The sequence below is a fragment of the Nelusetta ayraudi genome, unplaced genomic scaffold (assembly GCF_046127955.1).
Source record: "Nelusetta ayraudi isolate G7.1 ecotype Tasmania unplaced genomic scaffold, CSIRO-AGI_Nayr_v1 ptg000027l, whole genome shotgun sequence".
Lineage (NCBI taxonomy): Eukaryota > Metazoa > Chordata > Actinopteri > Tetraodontiformes > Monacanthidae > Nelusetta > Nelusetta ayraudi.
This window is the reverse complement of record NW_027466077.1, coordinates 5698596-5711877: the sequence shown is the minus strand read 5'-3', so window position 1 is coordinate 5711877 and position 13282 is coordinate 5698596. Positions and strand designations below refer to the sequence as shown.

Genomic DNA, 13282 nt, shown 5'->3' with positions numbered 1-13282 from the left:
CTGTTTTCCAATGGCACATTGCAAACAGATGGATACGGAGCTGGAGATGGAGATGGAGATGGAGATGGAATCAGCCTTTCCTCACTAATGCATAATGAGTTTAGGAGCGGTAATTTGCCCTTCTTCCTCAACGGACTTAAATCCACTTCCTCTGCTGTGCGCCGCTTATTTCATGGAGCCACACGACGCACAGCTGCGTGTCAGGTCACTGCAGATGCCCCCCTGGACAACGGCTCCATTCTTTGGAAATCTGCCCCCCAGTTTGAAACCTGATTGGAAGCTGAACTGCTGCTCACTCTGACACTCCACTCGTCTGGAATGACCAGAAAGTTTGGCGGAATGTTTCGCGTGCCTTTATTTTGAAAGTTCAGTTCTTAACGTTGAGAACCTTCCCTCCTCAGAGCCAAGGCTGAAAAATCTAAATCTGGCATTGGCTGCAATATGGGACCTTTCAACACTACAAAATCTGTGCCATGTTTTTAAAAATGCGTGATTGTTTCCTGCTTTGGTTCATAAATCGGAAAGTGTGCGTTTTTTTTCCGACAGATATATCTTTTCCTCCACTTTCCCTCCTAGTAATAGGGATTGTTTGACGTTTCGCAAAAATAACAGGCGCGGCTCCTCTCTTCCAAGAGTTGGGTCAGTTTGGCGCTCGCCCATGTTTACATGCGCGTCCATGCACGGAGGATAAGGCAAGAGCCAGGAAATAAACAGCTGAGCTCGGTCCAAAGCAGGAATAGCGGCCTCTGCCAGGAAACGCCAGCTCCCCGGGCCTTTAATAGTCGACTAATAAACACGCCACATCTTGCTTTCTCCGTCCGAACTCCAGCATCTCCAGTCAGGCCCCCGAGGCCCGATGAACAATCCAGCACATAAACCCCGGCGAAGCCCCCACGTCCAGCCCTTATGCTAAATTAAGCTAACCAACTCCTGGTGCTAGCCTCGTAGCTAAAAGAAAGAAAATAGACATATGGTACCAATCTCTGAGCACCAATATGTCATATGTGGACTGTTTTAATCGAGGAGAGCAAGAAATAAAAGGAGGATGAGGAACAAAGAGATTGAAAAAAACAAAAAGCCGTTTGTGCTGGACTGTTTGACAGCGGGGGGGGGGGGAGTAGCTGCTTTAAGTGCGTGCCATGTCCAATTTTAGCAGCCTGTAATCAGGCCGTAATGCGTCTGTTTGCCTAAACGTCTGATAAACGCCGCGTCTACTTCCTCCCGTCCAATTTTCAAACGGTCCGAGCGCGGTGGGGTGGCGAGATAGTGCTCAGATAATGGCGCAGAGCCGAGATATCGGCCACAGACGTGTGTAAACAATATTTCCCCCCTTTTTTCTTTCCTTTTCCTTTTTTTGCTTTTTGAGGTTCAGGGTTGGACGGGTTTAAGACGTTTTGTAAAAAAAAACAAAACCCAAGAAGAAGTCTGGAGGAGGGGAGACATTTAAACGGTATCAGTACGTAACGAGTGGGAGGAGCCTCCGTCAATCAGCGGCAGGACGGATCTTTTTCGCTCTCGCTTTACTCCTCAGGCACCGAATCCGGCCGACGCAGCTGCTCCGAAAAATGGCCTGACTCCCATTTTCATTCCTATCTGTCCACAAACACACACGCACACACACACACACACACACACACACACACACATGTGCGCGTGCACGCAAACGGGCATATTTCGCAAATGCACCCTTTTGCAGCTGGGCTTCAGCCAACTCCAGTAATTACAGGGCCGCGCCGCCGCTGGATGTAAAAGAGAAAGGTGAGCGGCGGCAGGAACAGAAAAGCGACGGGACGCCAGGAACGCCGGCCCTCGCCAGGTGCGTCCCGGCGAAAGGAAGCGAGCTTGGGAATCTGGCGTCGCTCCGAGCCGGGAGCCAGCCAAGGGGGGTGTGGCCTTTGGGGGCGTTGTTGGTGTTGTTGTGAAGATGAGGAAGGAGCGAATGAGGAGACACTGTAACCCTTTTTTGGTGGGCTAGCCGTGAGCATTTCAGCTGTTCTTTTTGGTGAGCTAACAGGTGTTGGCTACTTTTTAAGCCTAGATTTGCCGTTCTGATAGCACAATTCGGCCTTTGCACGGCTGCGACGAGGTGTTGACGTATATCACCTCTTTCTCTCTGACCTCCTTGTCCAACTCCGCTACACGCCCAGCGGACAAGAACGTATTAAAAATAACGAGCGCTCCACCGCCCTCCCCGTGCCAGTCGGCTCGGACAGAGCGCTCACTGTACCGGAGCGGAGGTTGAGAATTTTCTTTTTTTTCTCTCTCTCTCTCTCTTTCCCCCCTTTCCTAACTTTTACAGTGTGAGCAAGACTGGGAAAAAGTCCAGTTTGCAGCGAAATTCTAGAAGATTCCGCACGACTGGTGTTGCGCTCAAGCAGTGGCTGGCTCACAACTGGGACAGGGGAAGCCAGTCGTTTCACCAACACGTCCAGTTGCATGTATATGATAAATCTGTGTTTTGACGTTGTAGTAGCAACAGCATAACCCAATACATCGGAAGGAACGTTTCCCTAAATCCCTCGGATTTATGCATGTAGCCGTCTGGTAGAGAGCTCATTGGGAAATTTGGACAGAGAATACCATTATATATATATATATATATATATATATATATATATATATAATGGTATTCTGTATGTATGTAACCTGTATGTAAAGGAAAACGGAGGAAGGAAACGGGTGGCAAAGTCCCCTGGGAAACAAATGAATGGCTCAGTCCAGGAAGACCAAGGGAATGGTGTTGGTGGAGGTGAAAGTGCTGGGAAAGAAAGTGAAACTGAGGAGGTGATATATATATATATATATATATACATATATACATATACTGAAAGGTGATTGGGCCCGATTTCTGTTCGCAACCAGCTAGCAGCACCTAGCTAGTTTCACCTCTGGTACTGTGTGATTGATCACAGAACTCTTACCAACACAAGTTGGCAATCAATTGAATTATCGTCCACTGTCAAGCTTTTCTCTTCTTCAAATATGAAATATGTCATCCTGATGCAATACAGTGTCAATGCTAATATAATTAGTAGCAGATAATGCTGTTGTATCAATTTCATTTTAGTTCTGATGTTTTTTTTACAGTCGTCAATTTTTGCTTTTGTCTCAACTTACACGATACTAAGTGGATTCTCCAGCACTTAGACTCGATATAAGTGAGATTTGATCGATTCAGGATATTTCGGGTTTACACAATTGTGCACTGGCTGCATTTTTATAATAAACACGCACCCTTTGAAACGAACGACTCGTGACTTGCGCATTAAATGAACCAGTGTCGCGCTGCTTTGAGATCCTCGGGTCGTGGTGTTTCCCCAGACAACCGGCTGACTGAGCGCGAAATGCCCGAGTCATCCGATTCACAGTCAGCCTTTCAGTTGTGGGTTTTTTTTCCAAAAGTTGGCATCGCAGCAAATCCACACGCTTTTAAGCAAAATGTGCGCCACTCCCCCCCCCCTATTTCTTTCTTTCTTTCTTTCTTTCTTTCTTGTGCCCATCTGTTCTCCATGTGCCCAGCCGTGTGAAAGCGGCCAGACCAGAGCCGCGCTGACATTACCCATCAATCAATCTCATTTCACACTGTGTCGTTTGTTGCGCGTTTTATTTTTCCACTGGTCAATAGCACAACTGGCTGTTTACAGGTCAGTGTATTTTCCACTCGCGAGGCCTCCTCACATGTGGGACACTGATTGGAGCGCAGCAAATGGGTGACAGAGTGGCAGACAGGTTGTTGTTTTTTTTTTGGTTCTTTTCATCATTTTTTAAAGGAGTTTCGTCGACCACTCACGTGTCCGCGTCCGCGTGTGCAAGTCAATAAAATGCTTTGTCACTAATTGCGTGAACACCGGCCTCTGTATTCTGAAGTCCAGGCAAAAAAAAAAAAAAAAATTGAATAAATAAATAGGATGAAAGATTGTTCCCTTGACTATAGAGCATTTTCTTAATGAGAATTTCATGTGGGGGAGGGAACCCGTTCCAAATGACTTTGGTGATGACTGGAACTTGGTGCATCTGGGTTCGCTTCAGCCCCTGTCATCAAAATTAGCCAATCCGGCTCCCCTGTCCTCGTGCTCTGACTCCCTCAGCGTCTGTCTGGTGAATTACTTGCTTTTCGGACTTTATTCCAGCGTCCCGCTGAAGTGCCCCGGTGAAAAAAAACATTGGAAATCCTTGGGAATTTGGCAAAAAAGGATATTTGCTCTAACGTGGCAGCTTGAAAGTTTACGAAAGTGTACAATATCACCCGCCAGTCAAGTAAAGAGAAGATTGATTCCATACTTCCATAAGTTTACAAGTCAAACATTTTACATAGACTGTGGATCAAACTTTTTTTTTCTTTTTTTTTTTTGGTATCAACCATAAGTACCTCCAGTCAGGTTCTTTTCAGTGAGGCATGTCTGGCTGCTCTTCCAACTGGTGTCGCTGTGATTTCTGGGTCCTTTAGCAGCTGAGATTCTGATCAGGAGGAGATATTTTCAAGGCCATTTAAGGGACGAGGGCACCCGGCCAGAGAAAGCAATACTCTTCCCAACTCCCCGGAGTTTTTCTAAACCCTTCCTTTTCTCCCTTCTTCTCCTTTACCCGAGGAACAGAAAAATAAATCCCGGCCCACGCCTCCATGTCTTTCACAGCCCGTGACTTCCTCTCTGCGCTCGGGCCTTCTCGGCTACGTGAGACGTGTAATAAAGTTGTCATCCGCCGCTGCCAAAGTGGGTCAACTTCTGTCGGTTCTCCGCCTGGGGATGAGGGGCCGTTAGTCAGCCGTGTCTGTCTGTCTGTCTGTCTGTCTGTCTGTCTGTCTGTCTATCTGCATCGAGGAATCACAGCGTAGCAAAACATCGTACACATTCCTGTTCCCACTGGCCGCAGTGTGAGATCCAAGACCGAGTTTACGGGACACAAATTCTAAACTCCTCTGTGCCGCCAGAGTGCGGCAAAGATTTCCACATATATTGCGTCGAATTATTTGCACAGAAACAAGAGGCACAGCATCGCGCTCACAGTTTTTTTCATCTTTTGCATTTCTCTTGCATGTTTTTGTTTGGGAGAACCCTTTGTTTATCACAGACTAGTTTAATATATATATATATATATATATATATATATATATATATATATATATATATATATATATATATATATATATATATACATATATATATAAAAAAAAACAAAAGCATTGAACTGCTGGTTTAGCCTGGTCGCTAGAGTGCAAGGCTTTCTGTTGCTATGGATGGCATTAGCTTCAGCACGTACCGGCTAGCTGCTAGCCCTTTACTAGTATCCTGTCAAAAATAGTTACGAGTTACAGTGAAAACATGTTCACTGTGGGGAAGAAAAAAAAGAACTGGTGCCCTTTTTTTCTCCCCCTTTAATTTGAAAATGCTGTCCAGTTCTGATAAAACTGCCACCACTTACACGCTAGTCTCATTAGCCGCAGCGGGACACGCAGCTGCGTCTTGTTCCTCTTGCTTTTCCTCCCTGGGCACTTTCCAGGGCACCAAGCAGAACTTGCTTTAATGGTTTCATCAAAACTGAAAGAGCGCTAAATGGAAAGTGAATCCTAAAAGTGGTCAAAGCACATTCTGTTGGGAGTTCGGCGTGACGGATGAGTGAGATTTCAAAGTAGAAATTGCAGAGCACAACGCTGCAGCAGCTCGAGGTTGTAGAAGGGATGCGGTTCTCTTGAAAGCCTGGTCGTCTCTGTTTGTTTTGACAACCTGTCATACTTTCAAAATGTATTTCCTTGTTTTAGTTTTTTTTTTTTTTTTTTTTTTTTACAATCACAAGTTATATTTATTTCCTCATCGGATTACTCAGGAAAGCCCCCTCCCCCCCTTCCCCTACATGAAAATGAATGTCACCAGTTGGCAGCAAATTCTGTGCTACATACAACCTCAGGACTTGGATCTGGGCCAAAAGGCGCTGGAGTTACTGAATCATGTCTTTGTGACGTGTTTGGCACCATTTCTAAAATGTGGCATGGGAATTTTATTTTATTTTATTTTTTATTTTTTAATTTTTTCATGTATTTATTTATTGGGGCTACTAGGAGGCCAGAAGGAGGAGAGGAACAGCACACCCTGCCAGTTCATCACATTCATCCAGAGACAAACCTAAAGAGAGAGAGAGAGAGAGAGAGAGAGAGAGACAGAGAGAGACTGCCACTGGGTCAGGACGCCAAACAATTTCCTGCCAAGAAATGAAGCAATAAATATGAAGGATGAAATGACAACACGCAACTTCTTGCTGTCGGGAAGATAATTGCATGAAAGGAAAAAGAAAAAAGAAAAAAGAAAAAAAAGAAACGCATTTGTTAGACTTGGGAACCTCACTCTTTAACACAACTACTTAGTGATAATGTGTCTCAGTGGCAGACACTTGCAGTTTGCAACAAGCCAGCGTGATGGATTGGCGTTAATGACAGAACGTGTCAGAACACACCGAGGCGTCGTCAGGACGCTCGTCAGACTGCTCACAGTTAAACAAACAGTCTGCCGGTGCATCTGAAGCTCAGTGCGGTCGTCGCTTTTTTTTTTTTTTTTTTTTTTTTACAAAAAAATCGTCCCCAGCCTGCTTTGCTCTCTCGTCACGTTGTTTCCTTGCACAACGTTCCCCACCTTCACGTGAGGAAATCGAAGCGATTCGGGGGGTTTCTGGAGTGAAACTGAGCGGAAACGTCGTCGCTGTTTTTCGTTCAAATGAAACTGCTGTTGTTTGCGGCTATTGGCGTATTTTGTCTCTATCTGGTGGCCTTTTACGGTCATTACAAATACGTTCGAAAAGATGAGTCCACAAAATTGTGTGTAGGTTTTTACTTTATAATATTGATCAAGCGAACTTTAGGTTTAAATCAAGTTTGACTTTTTTTTTTTTCAAATACCTACTTATATTTCCAAGTGTTCCTTTCAACCCCTACAAATGAATATGTAATAAGTATATGGAATGTATTTCTAAGTGTAATTAAATGATACGTTAGTGAAGCGAACGTCCTGCAACTTATTTTTTCATTTGCTCTGCCCAAAAGACACACGTACACACAAACGCACCTATATCAACATTGCATGACGAATCAGAAATCACAGATGGTTTTGTTTTTATTTTAAGAAAAAAACACATATTCACAAGTCTGCTTCACTTTTTTTTTTTTTCTTTTTTATACAGTACTCAGTAATACCGAACAACACGAAACAATGAGATACAGAAGAGTGCCGCCGGCTAGAAAAATGTGAATAAGTATCATCAAAACCCAGCGGTGATGGTGTTCCAGTCCCTACAGGTCACACTTCATGATCTCTCTGAGGCAGATGGTCGCGTAGCAGGATGAGTCCAGGTCAAAGTTCAACGTCAGAGCCGGAGAGTCCTCTTTGCTCTCTGGAACACTCGCCTGCCCTTCACCCAAACTGCTGCTGCTGCTGCTGCTACTGCTGCTGCTGCCGCTGCTGCTTCCACCTTCCCCTGAAACTGCTCCCTGCAGCCGGTAGCGGAGGTTACGTGGGAAAGCCAGCAGGGGGCGGTAGCAGCCGGGCAGATTTAGCTTCAGGCTGCTGACCCTGAAGCGACAGTCATCCAGTCTGTCTTGCGCCAGTCGCTGCTGGTACCAGGACCCGACATCGTTCTCGGGGTACTTCACCGTGTTTCCCGGCATCGGCAGCAACACCTAGGAGGGAAGGGTAGAGGTCAAGCACGGACGTGGGGGAGTCATAGAGATGTCAGAGTGGCGATTTAAAGTTGGAATATTCTGTAAACCTCACACCTGGCCCAGAGAGTACGCGCCCTGTCGCTCCTCTTCGTCCGTCACGACGTGGATCTTTGAAAGCAGCAGAAAGGAGAGAAAGTTCACAACTTGTGCAGGTTCGACCTTCTGCACATTTATATTTTCATCCCAGACTGTAGTGGAGAAGATTTGTATTATGCAAAACAAAACACTGCAGGTCCCCAGAAAGCACCATATTTAGTGCTCTCTATACAGCCTCCTTTTAAAATGTCTTATTCGAGCTTCCTGCTAAAACTGATTTTGTTTTTTGTTATTCCCCCAGTGCTCTTCAGTTTCAGTGCTCTTTTGTGGCATCACAAAGGGCTGATTTCCAGACACTTGTGGAGCAAAGGGCTCAAACCCCGAGGAAACAAACCGATCCTCTCATGACCCCATTTTTCCGGACGAAATTGAGTCAAAGTGATGCATTCTCACCGCTCCTAACCGGGCACCACTCGGGTCATTTCCTCATTCCCAGAAATTTGTTAGCGCGTGGTTTGGCGGACTGATGATCGGATAAAAGTGGATTCTGAATGTCAGAGAGTCGCTGCGTGTTTTTTGCTCCTCCTCCCCCGACTCCCCTGTCACCTGAGGCAAAGTTGTTGGTGCCGCGTTGTCCTCCGCTCGGCCGCGCTCCCCCTGCAGCCACACCAGATCTCCTCGCCGGGCGGCGAAGCCCAGCGTGCTCAGCCTGTGGGCCGCCGCCTCGTTCCAAACTCTGGCGGGCACAGATATAAAAAAAATCAGCATGAAGAAACGAGGAGAGCAAGGAGTGAATTACTGTGTGGCGAGACAACTTAATTCACTAATTTAGAAAGGAATTAAAAAAAATACGCTGGAGAATGATAAAAACAACACATGCCTTAATTCTCTTAGACTGCCATGAAAAAGGAGATAATGTTGTGTTGTGTGTGCGCGTGCAGCTGTTCGCAGCTGACCTGCTGCAGTAGGCGTGCAGGTAGAAGACCCTCATGCTGTGCGGGAGGCTGAGCCAGGCCTGCGCGCAGCCGTCTGGACCGGTGCCGTACCGATTCAGGGCGCGCAGCATCAGCCGCTCCCGGGGCTTGGACAGCGGCATGAGCGCCAGCGACTCCTTGGCGTTTTCTGAGGCGAGGGAGCAGGGAAGGAAACATCGGGAAAATGGGAATTGAATGTGTTATTTTTTTTTTTGGCGTTCCCACTCTCACCTGTTTGGAGGAAGTGCCTCTTGGCACGATTCTGAGCGTCGTCGTCCTCCTCTGGGGTGAAGAAGAGCCGCACAGCAGCCACCTGACACGCACGCACGCACACACACACGAATCAGGCTTTCAAGTGTTGCTCTGCCTCTCAACGCAGCAGCTCCCCACGACCGCGGCGGCGCCTGGTTCATGTTGCCAATAATCGTCGGCAGCACTTACCAGATCCTCCTTGAGCAGAGCCAGACCCACGCGGTCCGACTGGACGCTCTGCCCGCTGCCAAACCTCTGCGGCCCGTAGTAGTTGACGAAACCTCTCGCCTGCGAGGAGCACAAAGGGGAAGAAAAAAAAAAAAAACACACACTGAGCGGCGTCTCGAGAGGGTTCCGCAGAGACAGTCGCAGGCTGGATTGAGTTAAATTCTCACAGGCTCAAGGTGGAGCAGATGATTTAAACCACGTTCGGTAATCCAGTGTGTGTGCGCGCGTGTGTGTGTGCGCGTGTGTGTGTGTGTGTGTGTGTGTGTGTGAGACAGAGGTCAAAACATGCATCACTTTTCATGTTCGAGCTCAATTGCGGGGGGAGCCATGTGACCGGGTCACCACAATGGCCTATTCATCAATTTTGAGATTTTTTCGGGAGTGCAGCTGGGCCTGCTGCATGGTTCAGAGGGATGAGCGGGAGCATGTGGGGAACAGGCTGCGCAGGAAATGATCTGACTGGGGACAATAACAACACCCCGAATCCACCTTCTGTCTAAAACTAGACCAATTACGTAGCTTTTGTCACTACCACAGAAACGCACAAGTTAGAGAGCAAATATAAGGCCGCTTTAGGCACCTTTTGGGACGTATTTAGCCCTCTGTTTACAGCCTTGTGCAAAGCAAATACAGAAAGAAAAAAAAGAAGAAGAGCTTTTTTTTCTTTTCTTTTTCTTTTATGTTTGTTGGTTGCTTTTAAGAAAACCACCTCAACGTTCTCGACTGCCTCTTTTATCAGCGCAGCCAGGCGGGCGTGCGCGCTGGCGCCCGAGCAGCGCGCGTGAGGTCGGAGGTCGCGGACCACCAGGTCGAAGTGGTTCCCCCGCAGCTGCCCGAGCCGGAGGGGCTCGCCCACAGAGCGGATCTGGGACAGGCTCATCCCTCTTCTCTCCAGCTCCGCCCTCTTCTCCTCCAATCTGATGAGAGACACACACACACACACACACACACACACGCACGCACACACACACACACACGCACACACACACACACACACACAATAAGGGGATCAAAGTGATTTTTTTCACTGCACAAATTCAAACCGCAACAAATAATCTTGCCCTGTTTTCTTTTCTTCTTTTTTTGAAGTTTTTTACTTCATTGCCCGAGTTTGTAAAACCATAAAAAAAAAAGAAGGACAAAAACCCGCAAAAGACTCTGAGCACTACCGTTGAGGCGAGACCTTCTTGACTACCATGGACTGGTACGTGACGGCCCTCTTGTCCTTGATCCCGGCGTAGGTGAAGTCCGACGGCAGGACCCCGAGAGCTGCTGCCATGTAGCTGATGGCCTCCAGGGTCTCCAGGTTCTCTTTGCACAGGGTGAAAGCTGCGAGACCACAAGAAACGTGACTTGAAGCAAAGCGGACGAGTGTATGTAGAGGTTTCCACACCCTCCACCATCCTGTTAGGACTCCTCTGAGTCAGATTAGATGTTTTCCTCTCTGTGGGGAAGGGGGGGGGCGGGGGGGGACACACTTTCTGAGTGCACTTAGGGAGTGATTCTTCTACTTCTAACCTGCTGTCTGAGCCTGATGGCTGAAAATGACAAAGAATCAGAGCCAAATGGCAGATGAGGAAAAGGACAACAAAGGTTCTTCTATTGTGCGAAAATTCACTTGACCTTGAGCCAGACCTTTTTTTCCCCGTCTCTGTCTTGCCTGCTTTGCTTTTCAGAAAGCGCGCGCTGAAACGAGCAAGGCCAGCCCCATGTGACGTCACATGGGGCGCTGACACCTGTCCCGGGTAGAGTGACAACAACCCAAATGTTGTGTGACTGCCTTGTTTCTGTCACCTTGCGGCACGCTGAAGGTGCCACAAAAGCTTCTAGCAGACGGCTAAAAATGAGCATTTTTGCAGGTGGCTTTAAACAAAGGGCTGAATACTGTTTTCATGGAGCACTTTTGGATGATGAATCATGTGCGGTTGCGCCGCTGGAGCGCCGGATGAAAGACAGACATCTGAAGGTGGGTAAGACATCAGATCCCAGAATCTCAGACGATGCGACCTAACCGGTGTAAACGTCCTCGTCCCTGCGCTCGTCGGAGCTCCTCTTCTTCGGCCTCCCTTGCTCCCGCAGCCGGACCGAGATGGCCGTGGTGCCGCGGTCGCTGAAGCTCTTGGCCTCCACCAGCTTGCCGAACCTGCGGCTCACAAAGTGGTGGACGGCCGTGCGGTGCTCCTTGCTGTCGTCGGGGCCGAACGTGTAGGACGAGCCGCGCACCTTGGCGTCGACGAAGCGGAAGAAGTCCTCGGCCTCGTCGTCCGTCACCAGGCGCGACAGCTCCCGGTAGTCCGGGTCCTCCCTGACCCGGATCTCAGGCTGGATGGTGACGGTCATGAGGAAGGGGAAGCGGTGCCTGACGGCCCGGTGGACGTTGGCCCGGTGGTGCTTGTCGGCGAAGCAGCCCAGCGAGAGCTCCTGCTTGCTGCTGGGCTTCTCCTCCTTGAGCGTCAGCACAAAGTGCTCCAGCTCCTCGCTGACCGACTGGCCGAGGATCACGCTCAGGTCGAAGCTGCCCGGCGTGACCTCGGCGCCGCAGTCTGCCGCCTCTGGGTCGGCCTCCTGCGGGTGCTGGCATCCATCCCGGAGCTCCGCTCTGGTGTGACAGGCGACGGAGGCAGCAGGTGTCGGTGCCGATGCAGGTGCTGATGCTGCAGCGTTGACTCGATGTCCGCCGGCGTCGATCTCGGTCACCACAAAGTCTCTGGTCAAGTTTTTAATGGTGCCGTAGAAACCCTCGTGGTTGGATATGAAGCATTCAGGGACCTTCGCAGCATCACTCTCCTGCTTCATGGTCACTTCATCCAAACAATCCGGAGTTCTCCTCAGTTCTGGGTCAAAGTCGGGAAGACACACACACACAAGAAAAACGTCAGGAGCGGGCGGAAGCTGTTTTTTCCCCCCCTTATAACTACTTTGTGCAACTTAAAGGGGAAAATGCAGGCGTCTTTACTTCACCGTGGGCATCGACTTGAACATGCACAACAACCCGCCCGACCTACCGTAATGTCCCTAAATATGCGAAATAACAAGTGTTTTTTCGCGATAATATCTGTGTCTTGCGTCTCCTACCTCGTTCTGTTGCCTCGTTTGTTCAAACAGATAAAGCGGCGCAGCTCTGGGCCATTGACAGCAAACTGGCGTGTTATTACGCGATAATAAACCCTTAACTGCTCGCTAAGTCATCTGTGGTGGACTAGTCCGCGTGCGGTCGATGTAAACACACAAACACATACAACTCGAGCGAGTGCTTCCGCGTCATGTGAGCGTCACGTGACTTTTCTTAAAGGGACCGATGGACTGGAGTGTGTGTGTGTGTGTGTGTGTGTGTGTGTGTGTGTGTGTGTGTGTGTGTGTGTGTGTGTGTGTGTGTGTGTGTGTGTGTCTTTTGCTCTTTTCTTTTCTTTTGTTAAATACCCCCCCAAAAAAAAATATATATAAATATTACTTTTACTACTACTACTCATATTAATACTACTACTACTACTACTACTACTACTACTACTACTACTAATAATAATAATAATAATAATAATAATATTAATAATGATAATACTTGAAAGGTCACACAGTTTGGGTTTCAGAAATTAGATATAATATAATATATCTAATTTCTGAATATGTAATATCCATCCTTTCCCCTGCTAACTTTCAAAAATGATGGGCTAAAATCATGGATGTATTATAAGAACGAGGTACTGCAGCAAAGAAAATCCCATGGGCCTTTAAAACGGCTGACAGGGCGACTGTGAGCTGTAACAAGAGTCATAGAAAATATTTGTATTGTAAATTTTTCATTTATTACGGAAGCGTATTGCATTCACTTCGGGGAAAAAAAAAAAAAAAAAGCTCTGTTTTTCTGGGTAATTATTTCTGTTTTTCGGGGTCACAAAGGACACTGAAATGTATTTGAAATCGCTCTGAGGTCACTAAAAACACCTCCAAGCTCTATTTTGTTATTGCAATAACTATTTTAATTTCATTGCTCTGCATAATCCGCTGGTATTCTGCTCTCGGCTGTTTTTAACTCGGCTTCTGGGTTCCTGGGTTTGTACCCTGCTGTTCCGGTCCTCCAGTCAGCCCC

General features: G+C 47.7%; 1 protein-coding gene across 1 annotated transcript; it reads right to left on the bottom strand.

The window, feature by feature from the left end:
* Positions 1 to 7068: 7068 nt before the first annotated feature.
* On the bottom strand, positions 7069 to 12461 carry pus7l (pseudouridine synthase 7 like). Its single transcript, XM_076030285.1, has 10 exons — positions 12271 to 12461; positions 11208 to 12029; positions 10365 to 10524; positions 9905 to 10112; positions 9157 to 9255; positions 8947 to 9028; positions 8698 to 8863; positions 8348 to 8477; positions 7760 to 7813; positions 7069 to 7663 (listed from the first exon to the last, which is right to left on the bottom strand). Exons 2-10 carry the CDS (start codon positions 11989 to 11991, stop codon positions 7277 to 7279), a joined length of 2070 nt encoding a protein of 689 aa, XP_075886400.1. The 5' UTR covers positions 11992 to 12029; positions 12271 to 12461; the 3' UTR covers positions 7069 to 7276.
* Between the last annotated feature and the right edge of the window lie 821 nt (positions 12462 to 13282).

Bases quoted from the DNA above. Each gene is read 5' to 3' on its own strand.
- pus7l (XM_076030285.1), bottom strand. From the start codon at position 11,991: ATGAAGCAGGAGAGTGATGCTGCGAAGGTCCCTGAATGCTTCATATCC. The intron at 10,113-10,364 runs GTAGTGCTCAGA...GTCTCTCATCAG, and splicing joins AAGAAGGTCTCGCCTCAACG to ATTGGAGGAGAAGAGGGCGG. The intron at 8,864-8,946 runs GTGAGAGTGGGA...CCCTCGCCTCAG, and splicing joins GAGGCACTTCCTCCAAACAG to AAAACGCCAAGGAGTCGCTG.